The 16,016-nt window shown below is 40.3% G+C and overlaps 1 protein-coding gene across 8 annotated transcripts in view; it reads left to right on the forward strand.

Annotated features, from left to right (window-relative positions):
- susd1 (sushi domain containing 1) overlaps positions 1–16,016 on the forward strand; it is a 90,574-nt gene continuing 74,558 nt past the window's right edge. For 2 of the 8 annotated variants that reach the window (XM_039759505.1, XM_039759506.1), the window contains exons 1-3: positions 13–495; positions 11,991–12,125; positions 14,007–14,159. In XM_039759505.1, the coding sequence (XP_039615439.1) occupies positions 405–495; positions 11,991–12,125; positions 14,007–14,159 (379 nt within the window). In that variant the 5' untranslated portion in view covers positions 13–404. Of the gene's footprint in view, positions 496–11,990; positions 12,126–14,006; positions 14,160–16,016 lie in introns of all 8 variants that reach the window. The other 6 variants (XM_039759510.1, XM_039759509.1, XM_039759508.1 and 3 more) reach the window with 5 other exon arrangements.

Raw genomic sequence — 16,016 nt, forward strand, 5'->3', positions numbered from 1 at the left:
ACTGTTTTTGTACTGGAGTTGTGGTCGCTTCGTAACAGTGGGCACTGCAAAGGCGCTATATAACAAAACAGAAAACCACCCAAGTCGTTTCCGCTACACCCGCCTGCTTTATTATTGGGACGACGCGCCGGACAGAGCGCAGGGTGGGCACCCGCGTACCCAAAAATAGCGCAGTTGGCGTCGACTCGCGTGACTCGGCACTTTCCGAGCTGCAGGCGCCGCGCAGCACTTTTATCTGACCGCAGAGCTAACGGCCGTTCATAAAAGTGAGCCGCTGGCATCGTCCGCACAGACCCCTCTGACCCACTGGCACCTTGAGCAAAGCTGATGAAGAAGCGAGGACACTTGGCAGCCGACAGTGGGGTGAGGATACAGCGGGAAGGAGATGCGCACGGAAAGCTGACATGAACGGCGTGCCGGAGCTGCCGCGGAGTGCTGGAGCGGCGACTGCCGTACTGCTGCTTCTGGCGTCGCTGCAAGTGCAGAAAGTTCAAAGTGAGTAGCTGTCGCCAGGGTGACGAATTAATCGAATTATTATTATTATTATTATTATTGCTCAGTAGACTCTGAAAATATATTTTGCATTGACTGCATTTCAGTTCACTTTACTTACAAGTGTAAAGAACAGACTTGATGTCATGTGTAGAAATTCTTTGTCCGGGTGATAAAACGCCTTTGCCTTTGTCTTGTCATTCACTAGTCGAGGAGCAGACAGACAGCAGGTTGTGGACAAATGGACAGGACAAGTCACAGATGGAAATGCGGAGTCGACTCATGGCGGTCACGGGGTCAGCCGGCCATTGCGATGCCGCCAGCAGCGTTCCCGCCAATTAAAAGCAATGCGGCCGCGCGCCTGTAGGGAAGCCCCTCGGACCACTAATTTAGGAAACTCCGCAGGTCCAAGAGTCGTAGGAAGTCTGGCCCATAAGAGATGTTTGGAGGCAATCATGTTTTCCTGATTTGATTTTTAAGAGTTAAAAGTGCTCTGTTTGTATTACACGCAAATAACCTTTGTGTTGATTAGACGGTGACGATGACGGGGTCTAGAGTGGGCTCTACATTAATGGCGTGTGTCATTTTACTCCGGTGTTTTGAATATTCTCTTTAACGTTTAGTTCAATTGCTTGTTTTGTGTGTTGTACACAATGCACCTTTACCTGCACAGCTGTTGTGGCTGCCAGGGTTCCTATGTAATATGGTCAAAATCCCAATATCTGTAAAGACACCCCCAATTTTGAAAAACTAAATCTAATAATTACTGAAAGCTAATGTATATGCTTAATAAACTCTATTTTAAATAAAAGGATGGAACACTGATCCAATGTAAAGAAAGGTCTTGTCACAAATACAAGTAAATGATGTAGCCCACTATACTGGAATATTTAAACTTATTCTGATGAAAATCCTTTTGTTGTCCAAAACAGGTTAAGATATTTAACTTTTTTGAAAATCATGCTAATTAAAGAATTAAGTAAGTGTTTTCTTTACTGATTTAAAGAACACTCTCCAACCTCCAGGCCGCCACTACCTGCTACCCTCTGTGCGGTTCTGCCACTCGCATATGGGATGTACAATTTAAACTAATTGTTATTTTCATGGGAATTGTTACATATGCATAACAGAACTAACTATGTTACATTACAGCGAGTAATTAATCATATTAAAAAAAAAAAGTATAACATAATAATTTGAATATGGTTGAGAGGAGGGCGTGACTTCAGAAAAATCTCATGGCCAAAATCTCGTCTCGCGGGACTTGAAATGACCTCTTTGAAAAAGTCTTGTCTCAGGATTTCCTTTTATAATAGAGAAATATAAATCCATCATAAGAAACAAATTGGTTAACATGTCGATGCAACATCTTGTGCTCAGATATGAACAGTTTTATTTAAGTCAAAACAGAATGGAGTAGAACAGCCCAGCTCGATGGACTGCATGGTCTCCTCTCGTTTTGTCAGATTTCTTATGTTTCTATGAATATGTAGTCACAGGTTCATCACGAGCCAAAACATGAGTAAAGCAAAATGAATTATTTAAATAATAATGACACTACCTTTAAATCCTCGCTTCTGCACTCCATTCACTGTTGAATTTCTGTCTGTGGTTTGATGCTTTGGGAGTTGATGTTACAGTTGGTGATTGCTATGCTGTACTCAAAGGACTCAATTGTGATTTTTTGAAGTTGAGTAGACTACTTCACAGAACTCTTCAAACTAATACCCGCCCTGGATTTTCTTTTGTGTTTAGCTGGAACTGTACATCTTGATAATAAAGTAAAAATATATACTATATTCTAGTATATGCAGGAGCAATTCGGCAAACCCAAATTTTGTCATAATAATATTGTAATTAAGTAGCACATTAATTACTTCAGAACTATAGTTATCAGTGGTCTTCGGATTTTGTGTATCAGTTTCACTGTGACGCTCGCAGTACGGAGGTGAAAAGATTGGAAATAAAGAGACTTAAAAACAGTCGAAGTGAGAAGTATTCTGTCGATCAAAGTGGCTACAGTTATTATGAAGGACTTGAAGAATTGTGGGAAATTGATCTGCGCTCTTTAAAATATATTTGCATGTTAAGAACTTGAAAATGAAAATTCAATGAGTAGCAGGTGGCATTTTACTTTTCATTTTTTTGCAGCTTCATTGCTGTTTAGGCTAAAAGTAAACTTGCGAATGGTGTTATTTCATTTTAATCATAATTACTGTAGCTTTCTTGCATGTAGAATTTGACAAATAAATGGCAAAAGAGAGATTGCATTTTCATTTTATAATTAAAATTTTCATTTCCTTTTTTTGCAGAAAATGCCTCCCTTAATGTATAAAGGCAAGAGAATGTGACATTAAATCACTTACTCACCTTTCACCTCAATGAAACACAACTAAAATGAGTTCTTTCATCTCACAGTGTGTCCTCTGTATTGTAAGAAGGGGTAGATGTGAATTTTGCATGTGTACTCAAGAGAGCCTGATTTGAGGCGAAGGTGTTAATGAGGCAACAGTGTAAACTGGCACTTTATTTGTGGGCGCTTTGTGATTTTTTGCAACCTTTTTGTGGTGGCATCACTTCATAAATGAAGTGGCTTTCACGGAATGTGGAAACGTTTACTTGGATGTAAGAATTTTTTCTGGTTCCCCCCACCTGTATAATACAGTGTATATGCCTATATAGTTCGGTTTTAGACTATGTACATTTGGGCATTCCTCTCATTTATTGGAAGTGCTCATTTATACATCAATATATTGTCTTATTGCTTGTATTTACATTCCTGCCGCCCCAACATAAACAATGGCACACGAATGTCACTATGCATGCACTATGTATGTGACAATTAAGATCTCTAATCTAATCTAAGAGCTACCTGAACATTTATGAGTTTATTTAGGATGTTTCCGAACGTAACATATTTGCATTATTCCTTATTGTTGACTTTGATATGCGGAATCTGAGGTGGGTTTCCTGATATTAATATAAAACAAGGGGCTCCGCCCCCTGCTCGCTTCGCTCGCCCACCCCGGGTTTGGTTTACTGGATATTCAATATAAAGAGATTGTTATTTTCATGGGAATTGTTACATATGCATTATTTTCAATTTTACTTTAAAACTTTTATGAAAACGATACTTGTCCTTTATTTTCGGCCCCGAGTGTGGTTAAATCTTTCTCGCAGGATGCATAACGCTGCTCACGTTGTGAAGGGGGGCGGCTGAACACACTCTAAGGAGATGCCGTCAGATTATCTGCTATCTTTCTGTTGCTGCTGCATGCGAGCTGCATCTTCTGTTTGTCGCACAGCACATCGATCATTTAAAAGCCTGTACAGCAGCTGTCTTTTTGCCACTTTGCGTCTCCGCCGTTCACGTTGTGCGGGTGGGGCAGGGGGGCTTAACGCACACTAAGGAGAAGCGGCTCATCTGCTGGTGCTGGCGAGATACTTGTTCTGCTTGTTGCGCTGCAAGTCGATCATTTAAAAGCCTGTACAGCAGCTGTCCTTTTGCCACTTCGTGTCTCTGCCTCTCGCGTTGTGAAGGAGGAGGGGGACTTAACACACACTAAGGAGAAGCAGTTGGATCATCTGCTAGCTTGCTGCTGCTGGCGATCTGTGTCTTCTGCTTGTCGCTTGTCGTTGTTTTAAGAGCTGGGAGCACATGAAGTGAGTCTGCCAAAAGCATTTCCAACAACTGCTAGGTTAGATGTCCGTGAACTTGTTTTAAATGTTGTCTCACTGCCTTGTCTTGCATGACGTTAAAGTGTCTCCCACGGGAAATCAAATTGTCTTCAGAGAAGATCACGGATCATTTTCCTAGTCTCCCTCCCAAGTTTTGTTTTATAATAGAGAGAAAAGATCAAAGTGGGGAGGCACTGAACACATAAAATGAAATTCTTTCCATTCACACTAGAAGTAAGGAGTTTGTTTCCGGTCCAGAAGCCTTTACATTCATTATCTCCACATGCATCTGTCTGCTATTTAGCATTCAAGACAAGGTCTCCAGTGGAAAAAGAAAACCAGCATACCCCGTGCTCTCACTAGCAGACATTTTGTCAAGCCATCAGACACGTTGTGGTTCTTCTGGTGGGATGATGCACACTTTGTCAAATAAAGACAATCTTGGCAACTACAATTCTAAGGGTGCACCGGAGACAGAAATGAAACTTGAAACAGGATCTTCAAGTTAAGCTCTTGGGGAGACATGTGCAGTTATTAAAACGCATGACAATACAGCTGGAAGATATCAGCGTTTGGGGAGCGGCTTTCAGTGGTGTGAAAATACAATAATATGCACACAGCTCCACAGTGATGTGAATGTAAGGCAAAAATACAATTGGATTTATTGGTCTGCTATGGATTACATCCATTATACATGGCAAAAAGAATTCAGGTAAAGAGTGAACGAGGCTTTAGGAACAACAACATTTATTTATTTATTTATTTATATAGCACATTTTCATACAGATAATGAAGCTCAAAGTGCTTTACATAATGAAGAAAAGAGAAATAAAAGACAAAGTAAGAATTAGAATAAGACAACACTATTTGTTTGTTAAGAATAAGAGTAAGGTCCGATGGCCTGGCAGGACAGAAAAAACAAAAAAAACTCCAGTTGGCTGGGGAGAAAAAATAAAATCTGCAGGGGTTCCAGGCCACGAGACCACCCAGCCCCCTCTGGGCATTCTACCTAACATAAATGAAACAGTCCTCTTTGTGTTTAGGGTCCTCATGGGACTGCGGTGGGTTGGCACCCTGCCCAGGGTTGGTTCCTGCCTTGTGCCCTGTGTTGGCTGGGATTGGCTCCAGCAGACCCCCGTGACCCTGTGTTTGGATTCAGCGGGTTAGAAAATGGATGGATGGATGGTCCTCATGGGAAGGACTGGATGTTGATGGTCATGTAGACTTCTGGCTTTTAATCCATCAATGAAGGAACATCACGGTGGTTTGATTAGGTGGTAGTGGTACAGATCGCCACCACATAAAACTGGGAAAAAAATACAGAAGAGAGAGTAGGGGTTGGTACAGATTTTAGAGCCACCATGAATAGTTATTGTAATGAATTAAATATACAGAGTTTCAGGATTAAATTAAGGTAAAGTTATAAGAAAGCCACGTTAAAGTAAAGTGTTTTCAGCAGTTTTTTAAAGTGCTCCTCTGTATTAGCTTGGTGAATTTCTATCAGTAAGCTATTCCAGATTTTAGGTGCATAACAGCAGAAGGCCGTCTCACCACTTCTTTTAAGTTTTGTTCTTGGAATTCTAAGCAGACACTCATTTGAGGATCTGAGGTTACGATTTGGAATATAAGGTGTCAGACATTCCGATATATAAGATGGGGCGAGATTATTTAAGGCTTTATAAACCATAAGCAGAATTTTAAAGTAAGTTCTGAATGACACAGGTAACCAGTGTAGTGACATTAAAACTGGAGAAATGTGTTCGGATTTTCTTCTCCTAGTTAGGATTCTAGCAGCTGCATTCTGCACCCGTTGCAAATGATTTATGTCTTTTTTGGGTAGTTCTGAGAGGAGTGCGTTACAGTAATCTAGTCAACTGAAAACAAAAGTGTGAACTAATTTCTCAGCATCTTTCAGTGATATAAGAGGTCTAACTTTTGCTATGTTTCTTTAGTGAAAAAATGCTATCCTGGTGGTCTGATGAATATGCGATTTAAAATTCAGGTTACAGTCAACAGTTACCACTAAGTTCTTTACCTCCATCTTGACTTTTAATCCTAATGCATCAAGTTTATTTCTAATAATCTCATTGTCTCCATTATTGCCAATCACTAAAATTTCTGTTTTCTCTTTATTTAGCTTGAGGAAATTACTATTCATCCAATTAGAAACACAAGTAAGACATTGTGTAAGTGAAACAACAGAGTCGGGGACATCAGGTGCTATTGATAAATACAGCTGTGTGTCATCACATTGTACCCCAAGATAATCTGACCTAACGGAAGCATGTAGATTGAGAAGAGCCGCGGACCCAGGATAGAGCCATGTGGAACATCATATAGAATATTATGTGTCTTTGAGGTATAATTACCACAACTGACAAAGAATTGTCTACCTGCCAGGTAGGATTCAAAGCAATTTAAGACACTGGAAGCAATATTCCTTGCGTTTAACAATTGTTAGCTACTTTTGTTTTGCAATTGTGAAGTTGCCTGCAAGCTGAATTTTAGGATTAGTTTCACAAAACTATAGGTGAATTAAACTTGCCTGTTTCATTGTTACCACATGAACCTTATTTAAGATGGACATGCGCAGGATTCTGTATCCAAGCATTGGATCAATTTCCCTCTCTCTGCATAATTTTATTTTTAGTGTAGTGGTGGATCTGGTGGCTACACCACCAATTTCTGCACCCTCTGTTTCCAGTTACTCAGCCACTGTCTGAGACCCATTTCAGCTTAATTTGTCTCAGTATTTAAACAGATCTGTATCACTTTATAGCTTTCTTTGACATTGCTTCTTTTATCATAGCTAACACAATATTAGAATCAAACTTTTAGACACTGGCTTGCATGGTGATTCTTGTTGATATCAAAAGACAGACTCTGTACATGACATTCACCAATCTCAACAGCTCTTACCTCACAGACAGCAGGTATTTGGTTGTTCAGCCAGTTTCCCTGTGTTGCTCATCTTTCTTTTGTTGGTTGACTTAGACATTCCATTCTTAAAGACACAAGAGAAGTGCAGAATTTCTGTATCAGTGCTACTGGATTGTCAGACCTTTGACTTTATTATTTATGTTGTATCTTTAATTAAAACCTCATCCTTTAAATAGTTAAGTGATTGTGTCTTATATAACGATGCCGGTCCCCTGCAGACTTCCTCTTCCAACATGGCAGTCTGTGGAACCAACACTGTCGATAGTTATGAGCCGACATGAGGGTACTTCACTGATGATGTCAGAGGACGGTGGAAAAAGTGTTCAAGTGCCTTTATTAAAAGCAAAGTCAAAACACAAGTAAAACCAACAAAGTGCCAATGGTGCAGTGTTCAAAAACAAAGTACATATATAAATCCATAAAATCCATTGAAAAGTGAGAATAAAAAATAATCAATCAATAATCAATAAATAAATCCATTAATATCCAAGGTTAAAATGCAGTCTAACTTGTTCCGATCTCAGTCCACCTCCTTCTCATGCTCCCCGGCTCACCTGTTGCTCAAGTAGCCGGTGGAGACTCGGCAGCCACAAGCTCGAGTTCTGTTCTCCTCCCTTCTTCCTTCGTGTTCACGTAGTCGCACCTCGGAAGCCTAGGGAGTGCTCCTGCCTTGCTCTCCACACTCCACCTGGATGTTCAGTATGGCGAACTAGCCACTAGAGCGCCACAGCTAACGCTCCTTCACGGGGCCCCAGCTTGTGCTGTCTCCTCCTTCCAGGTGGCCAGACCCTCCTGCTAAGACTGCCCTTTTCCATCTTTTAACCTATTTCCTTCTTTTTTTTTTATTTTTCTGCCCCATCTTTCATTGTCCTCCCTTTACTTGTGCCTACCCATATATATATATATATATATATATATATATATATATATTTATTTATATACACCTGCATCTCCATGGGCGCAGCGCCTTAATCACATGCCGCAGGAAGCCAATGAAGCAATTCAGAATGACTGCACCCGCAGGTGCGACTCACTCCAACTACCTTATTAACTCCTGTGGTCGTGCAATCGCGCCCACGGAGTGCAACACGGCTGTATGGATTTAAAATTTTAAAGCTGCGGACCCGCTATACCACATCTGATATTACTTTTATTTCATTTTCATTTTTTTTTATTTTGCTTTGTGCTTTAATAAATAAGATAAAATATTAATTTGCACTATAATTTGAACATTTTCTATTCCTGGAGGTTCAGTTTTCAGTGAAGGATTTAGCAGGGTTAAAGATGTGAATGGTAGGACAACATGGCCATCAGGCCTACAAGAGGTACAGTAACTAAACTTATTAAATCTCCTTCATCAGATGGAGATTTGGAACTAGAGGTCTGGAACTAAAGGGGAATCTTAAAGGCCCCAAGGTCACTCTCTCCAAATCTCTCACTCCTATTCCTGGAGAAGGGAGACAGATGAGGTGGGTGTCCTCCAGGCACACCACTAGACAGTGGACTTTTATTTTGCATAGATAAATCAATTATAGTTCCTAAAACTGTCTCTTAAAGCCCACCTATAATGTTTGTGGCGAGCGGCTGGGGGCGGTACCCAGCCGGAAGGACCAGAAGAGGGATTACACCTCCTCCGGACCACGAGGGGGCAGCCACCCTGGTTGGTATGGGGACCATGGGAATACAGCATGGAAGCTCAACCCTATAGGGGCCTGTAGTCACCACCAGGGGGTGCCCGGATGCCTGAGAAGCCCTAGACATCAGTACTTCTGCCACACCCGGAGATGCTGGGGAAAGGAATACCAGGGACACCCGGAGTGCATCCGGGTGCTCATCCGGCAGTTCCGCCACACCAGGAAGTGCCGGTGGAAGTTCATCAGGAGGCACCTGGAGCACATCCGGGTGAACATAAAAGGGGCCGCCTCCTTCCATTTGATCGCTGGAGTCGAGTGTAAGAGGACGAAGCCTGGAGGAGAGGAATGGAGGCGGTGAAGGAAAGGCATTGAGGAAGGCCTAGACTTGAGGGTGATTGGTGCTGGGGCACTGGGTTGTGTTTGTCATTGTCTATAGTGTATATAATTATGAATATATGTGTGTTGGTTGGTGAACCATCAGTGTCTGCCTGTCTGTGTCCGGCCAGCTTCCACATGTTTTAGTTAAATATGCATTTTGTTAAATAGCCATGAAAAATAATTAAAATAACTTACAAATACAAACATGTCTGTGAATTTATTTTTTGCTCTTAGAAATTCAGTTACCTTTGTGTTCTCTGTAGCCCGATGCTTGCCATGTCTGGTGCTGTTTATGCATCTTTTTGCAGTCTGGACTCTTCAGAACAGGAACAATAGACTGGGCTTACTAGATGAACCCTTAAGATCGAGACACCCTTTAAGACTGCTGTCAACATGCCAAAGCATCCTATGTAGGGTGGGCGGTAGTGAATTGAGAGACACTCTTTATAATACAAAGGAACGTGATGTGCAAGAGTGATGAAGACATCAAGTGTCTGAAAATACAGATGGACCAGGATAGAATACAGACGTAGGTAGATCTGTGGCAGATGAAACTTATATTTAAATAAATTTGAAGCATTACATTTCAAAACAAATTTCCGACAAGTCTACAGCCGGTCATCATGAAAGTAATCCATGTGAGAAGGACGTGGGACTTGAAGTGGACTCTTTAGAACATTAGAAGAATTTTGACAATTGTTCAATCCAACCAGCTTATCCATTCTTTCACATAGACTCCTCAAACATTTTCAACCAGACAGTGCACAGAAGTGATTAGGATGGCTAATAGGATGTTAAGTTACATAGCACCCCATGTATGGATTACAAGTCAAGGGAGGTTATGCTTATGTTATACTAGCAAAATACCCACGCTTCGCAGTGGAGAAGTAGTGTGTTAAAGAAGAAAAGGAAACATTTTAAAAATAACGTAACATGATTGTCATTGTAATTGTTTTGTCACTGTTATGAGTGTTGCTGTCATCAAGGATTTGATTTATCATTTTTTCTTTCAATCAGATTCATATTTGGGGGATGTGTTGTGTTCAAGTTACATTCCGTGTTTGTAAACCGTTGTAAAGAGAACAAGTTTCATTCATCGAAGTGTTCACTACCGAAATCGCTACTCGTGAATCTAAGATGTTTAACAGGTATTCCCGGTATTAACTTGTGGATTTGCCTGCGAATATTTAGCGGCGGCGTCTCTATGAACTTGTGGAATTGCCTGCGAGTATTTAGCGACAGAGTGTCTATTAACTTGTGGATTTTTCTGCGAGTATTTAGCGAAAGCGTCACTATGAACTTGTGGATTTGCCTGCGAGTATTTAGCAACAGCGTCTGTATGAACTTGTGGATTTGCCTGCGAGTATTTAGCGGCAGCATCACAAAGTTGTTTCCATCTAGCTGCATCAGAAAATGTACCACGACGTCTGACACACCTCCTTTTTACTGTTTTTTTCACAACTTGGATTGCTGCTCTCATAATCGGTTTGAGTTTCATGGTTTGTTTCAATTACGTTAGTATTTTCAGGACTTGTGTTGAAGTGACATTCGGCATCTGTCAAGCGTTGTAAGCATACAACCGCCTTCATCGCTAACTAGGCATCCAGCTTTTGAGAGTTGAAACATTCATAAACATCAAAGTGTCCACTACTCAAATTGTCACCTGTGAATCTAAGATGTTTAAGAGGCATTGGCGGTTGTCCAAAGGTGTAAAATATTTGGCCATTTCGGTACACTTGAAAGCAACAACCGAACAATTCAGAGGCAGCCATCAACTCACATGCAGAACCATAGGTGAAGGGCTTAAGCATTTCACTCTTATAGTGCTCCTGTGTAGTATAATTATCTCCTGCACCGTCATCAGTCCACACCTTGAACCTGTCCCAGTCATTCAATACATAAGACACAATGTTCCTCTGGATATCAAGAGTGAACCTGATATGGCCATGCAATATGTAACACAGAGAATGAAAAAGGCAGGCACCATCTCCGGGCATGGTAACCACTTGGTAAGTGACAGTTCTTTGATCGATGGTGATCACCTCGATAGACATGTCAATGGGGGTACAGTTGGAACGATAAAGGAAATGGGTACCTGAACAATGTAAAGTAAGTCTAAAATACCTACACAATAACTATAAGCGTAATAAACGAACAATAAAACATCGGAGAAGCCGTGGATTAAAAAAAAAGGCTGCATTTATCAGCACAATAAAACAGGGGAGAATCCGTGGGTTAAATAAAAAGGCTGCAGTTATCAGCAGGGAGACATGAATACCGTGGCGAAGCAAGGAAGGGAATGAAGAGACCGGAGCAACGGACAGCCTTATATGGGCAGGCAGCCAATTTTTAGGAGGTTTGGGGATGGGGGACGCAACGCCGCCTCACACAGCGACCGAGCTGCAGGCTATGGACGTATATATGTACGTAAGTAGGATTCAGTTATGACCGTTATGCATAGAATTTCGAAATGAAACCTGCTTCACTTTTGTAAGTAAGCTATAAGGAATGAGCCTGCCAAATTTCAGCCTTCTACCTACACGGGAAGTTGGAGAATTAGTGATGAGTGAGTCAGTGAGGGCTTTGCCTTTTATTAGTATAGATAACACACTTGTGAGGTGTAATCTGCACTTCTATGTGTATTTTTGGTCTTTGTTTTTATAAACTGCTGCCACATTTAGTCTAAGTATGTCTAAGACTCCTCTTATGGTGCCTGTCTTGGATAACTCTACTTAAGTACTGTATGTCTGCACTGAACACCATAGAGCACAAATAGCATCTTCACAAGCACTGCTACCTAATGAGGTACTGTATTTCCTGTTTTTACTTTGTAGGTTTGACCATATCTGTCATTGTCTTCTTTTTCAGTGATGATAACCACCCCACCAGATATCTGTGCCACCTGCCATGAAAATGCCACATGCAGTGAGAAAGAAGATGGCAGCGGCAAGATCTGCATTTGTATGTATGGGCTGATAGGGAATGGCCGAACTTATTGCCAAGGTAACTGTGTTTTGGTTGTCATTCCTAAATATCAGAATTCTGGTATTTTATAGAACAGTTAGGCCAGTATTCTCACTGGAGTATCCAGCCAGATGTTGCATATTAATGATTTTGTTTGAAGCACATTATAAATAACTATGGCATGTTTTTTTCTGTGTTAACACAATGTGCGAGCTAGCAAGAGAAGCTTACTCCCTAACTTAGTGCTAGTAATTAAACCATGGGCTTTAACTATCCATCCATCCATTATCCAACCCGCTATATCCTAACTACAGGGTCACAGGGGTCTGCTGGAGCCAATCCCAGCCAACACAGGGTGCAAGGGAGGAAACAAACCCCAGGCAGGACGCCAGCCCACCACAGGGCACACAAACACGGGACAGTTTAGGATTGCCATTGCACCTAACCTGCATGTCTTTGGACTGTGGGAGGAAATCCATGCAGACACGGGGAGAACATGCAAACTTGACGCAGGGAGGACCCGGGGAGCAAACCCAGGTCGCCTAATTGCGAGGCAGCAGAGCTATGCACTGCGCCACTGTGCCGCCTTTGGCTTTTTTTTACTGTGACCTTTTAGAGCCCTGTTCACATCGGTGTAGCCAGTTTCTTTCGGATCATCTTAAGATGAACTCCCTGAGGGGAGAAAGACTAATTCATTCAGAAGCTTCTGAAGTTCTAAATCCTGGTGTTTTCAGAGGTTCTGGCAGGAAAATGTGAAGTGAGCTGTGACAATATACAGTGTCTTTCTTAAAGGCGAACCATCACAGACAGGAAGGTGGCTGGTTATGCATGTCTTTGTCCACACTACAGCCAACATTGAGATCAGCAGAATCTCCTGAACTGTTCAAATGTCACCTTAAGATGCATCTGTTCAGACAGGCATTTAGGTAGTGCTGTCATCTGTGCGTGTTTTTTTTTATATTGCCATTGTTCTGTATTTTGTTGAATTATTTCATTTTTTTCTATGTATTATTGTTCAGCGCTTTTTGACTTTTGTCTGTGATAGGCGCTTTATAAATACATTTTTACTTACTTACTTATTCCCATTATACAATAAATCGGTTCCTTTACAAGCTCATGCTTATTTATATCATTTTCACAGATTAACTAATATTAATAGTTAGATAAGGAAGTTATTTCAATACATTTTTCTCCTTTTATGGGTTAATATTGATACTGATTTTATTCGTCATTTTGTAATGTTAGATATTTTACAATTGCTAATTATTGTATACTCCTCTATTGGATATACTTTCAAAAATGTTTTGTTTAAGAAAATCGAAAATTTGTCACGGACCCTCCACCATTAACACACATCAATCAATGCCATTTTCACTTGAATTGCAGTCTTCTGTTTATGAAAGTCATTGAGCAACCACAAGCCTCTTTGTGCTCCATTTTTAACTCCAATATAAAGTGCTATTAGAAAGTATGATGTATTTAATGGAGTCTACTAACGCATGTAATTGCATTCTATTATTGCTATTACTTTTGAATATGACTCATTGTTACAAAACTATTTAATAAACAAAAATTTAAGAACTGACTCTTGGATGAAGTAAATAAAATATGAGAAATGCTTTAAATTTTCATATCACTTGAACTTTTATGTCGCGCCCTGCATACATTTTCTAGCATGTTTATTTTAGATGGTTGCTTATTACACAAGAACTGGGCTGTTTTCTTTATGTTAATCAAAACTGAATCAAAGAGTCAGAAGCACCCTGCCACACACTGGTTACCCCAGCAGACGTGTCATTGTGGCAATGTGCCACAGTGTCTTCCTAAAAATGTTATCCATACTCATGACTCTTATAAATGTTTTACTGTGTACTGCTGATTCCATGGTGTAGCCCTCTTGTTCCTTTCTGTCCTTTTTAGACAAAGACGAGTGCAAGATTTCATCTCTAATCTGTGGTGAACACACTGTTTGCCATAACACCTATGGCAGCTTCTACTGCACCTGTCTCGATGGATACAGACCCTCAAGCAACACAGAGCTATTTATACCAAATGACGGCACACACTGTGAGGGTGAGTAACCCCTTCAGATCTTCTGGCATGAGTTGTAGTGACACATCATTCTATGTTTGGGACTACTGAAGTGCGGCAGGGGAAGCAAGCAGTTGCAGACAATTAGACAAACATTACCTTCTTTTCCAAAAGTTGTATGCCATCTACTAATCTAATTTTATTTGTTAAGTTTAACACTCTGCTTCTCTTCAGGCACTGGACATTCATTCATTTTCAAAGAGCATATCATTCTTTGAGACTACATTTATACTGAAACTCAACTTGTTTATGACACAGAACTGATTTTTTAGAAAAGTGTGAACAGAAAAAAGCATGCAGAATCAGAACTTTCAAAATCATATTTAAAGCACTTTCATATGAATTACTACTCTAATCGGACACAGACATATGTGACTTGAATGAGGACTGTGTTTGAACACTAAAATGTCAGTAAATTTATACTCACTGTTAATTTATCATCAATATTTATGAATTACAGTACTGACTCAGTGTGCCAATTGACAGAAAGTGAGCAGACAGACTTAATAAGCATTAAGAGCAACAGTTGCCATCGATAAAAGCCCAAATGCTATGTGCCATCTGATTGGAAATGCTGCACCTCATGCATATTTTTGAGGAAGAGTCTTGCAGACAAATATTTATAGAAATAATTGAATGTCCCCTCAACATCCAAAAATTGTAAAACAACAATTCTTCATCAAATTCCCCCTCATTTCTACAATTCCTGACTCATTTCTCATTTTCACACATTTGTGCATACAGATACAACAGTGATACCTGCGCCAAAGCAACAGCTACAATCTTTTTCTATTTCTTTTTCTTGCTGCCATGGTACAACAAATCTGCAGATGACCACACTAAAAAACACCATGAAGTAATGCAGTAGCCAACAGGCTGTTGGCATTCATTGTGGTCTATTAGGTTGCATCTGTGTGACCAATTTGTTTTTATTGATTTTGTGTACATGAGGCACATTCAGGATTGATATCAGTAAACACTTATATCAGATTTGGATTACGTACTAAATTAGCTTGAACAGTAGGTGGAGTGCTGGCTCTCTTGCTAAAGATCCTGTGTAGGTAACTGGATAGTTGCCAATTCGAATCTTGGCAGTGCCAAATGGAGTGCTACTGCAATGGGCCCTTGAGCAAGGTCCTTAACTTGTAGTTGCTCCAGAGGTGCAGTACAATTAGTGGACTCTTCACTCTGACCCCAAGTCTCTCTCTCCCTCTCTGGAAGGTAAGTTGGTGTACATGAAAAAGTAAATATTCCTAATGTGAGAAATTGAATATGGCAAATAAAGTGAATTATTAACAAAAAAAATGGGATATGACACATACATCATAATTGAGTCATTAAGACTGCTGGCAACAGTTTATGTCATAGATTTCCTTGTTTAGTTACCAGCAGTCTGCATATAGACAGGGTATGCAGTTGTTATGCTCCCAAGGGTAGCATCCACTAAAACATTTCAGTGTGAAGGACGATGAGACACTCCAAAAAAATGACACTGCTATTTATTTTATCTTCTTCTATCCACCAATACTGACTCATTCCTAACTCATGAAAAAAGTGGTATTATAGGAGTATCATATTAAAATAATGGTTTTTAAACTTGGAATTCTCAATAAGGATGTTGCAGTCATTGTTGTTTAAATTCATAATTTGGCGGTTTAGAGGCTTGTGTCTGAGAATCTCTTGTTCAAAACTGAACCATTCTCTTTTTGTTAATTTTCTAGCCTTAGCTTCATTTTAATGCTTTGATTTTCATATAATCCTTACTAAATCTTGATATTCTCTTCTCAAAGTAGTCGCAAGCTCTGCCTAAAATTCCTTAATACTGTTGAATATATCTGT

The sequence above is a fragment of the Polypterus senegalus genome, chromosome 7 (assembly GCF_016835505.1).
Source record: "Polypterus senegalus isolate Bchr_013 chromosome 7, ASM1683550v1, whole genome shotgun sequence".
Taxonomy (NCBI): domain Eukaryota; kingdom Metazoa; phylum Chordata; class Cladistia; order Polypteriformes; family Polypteridae; genus Polypterus; species Polypterus senegalus.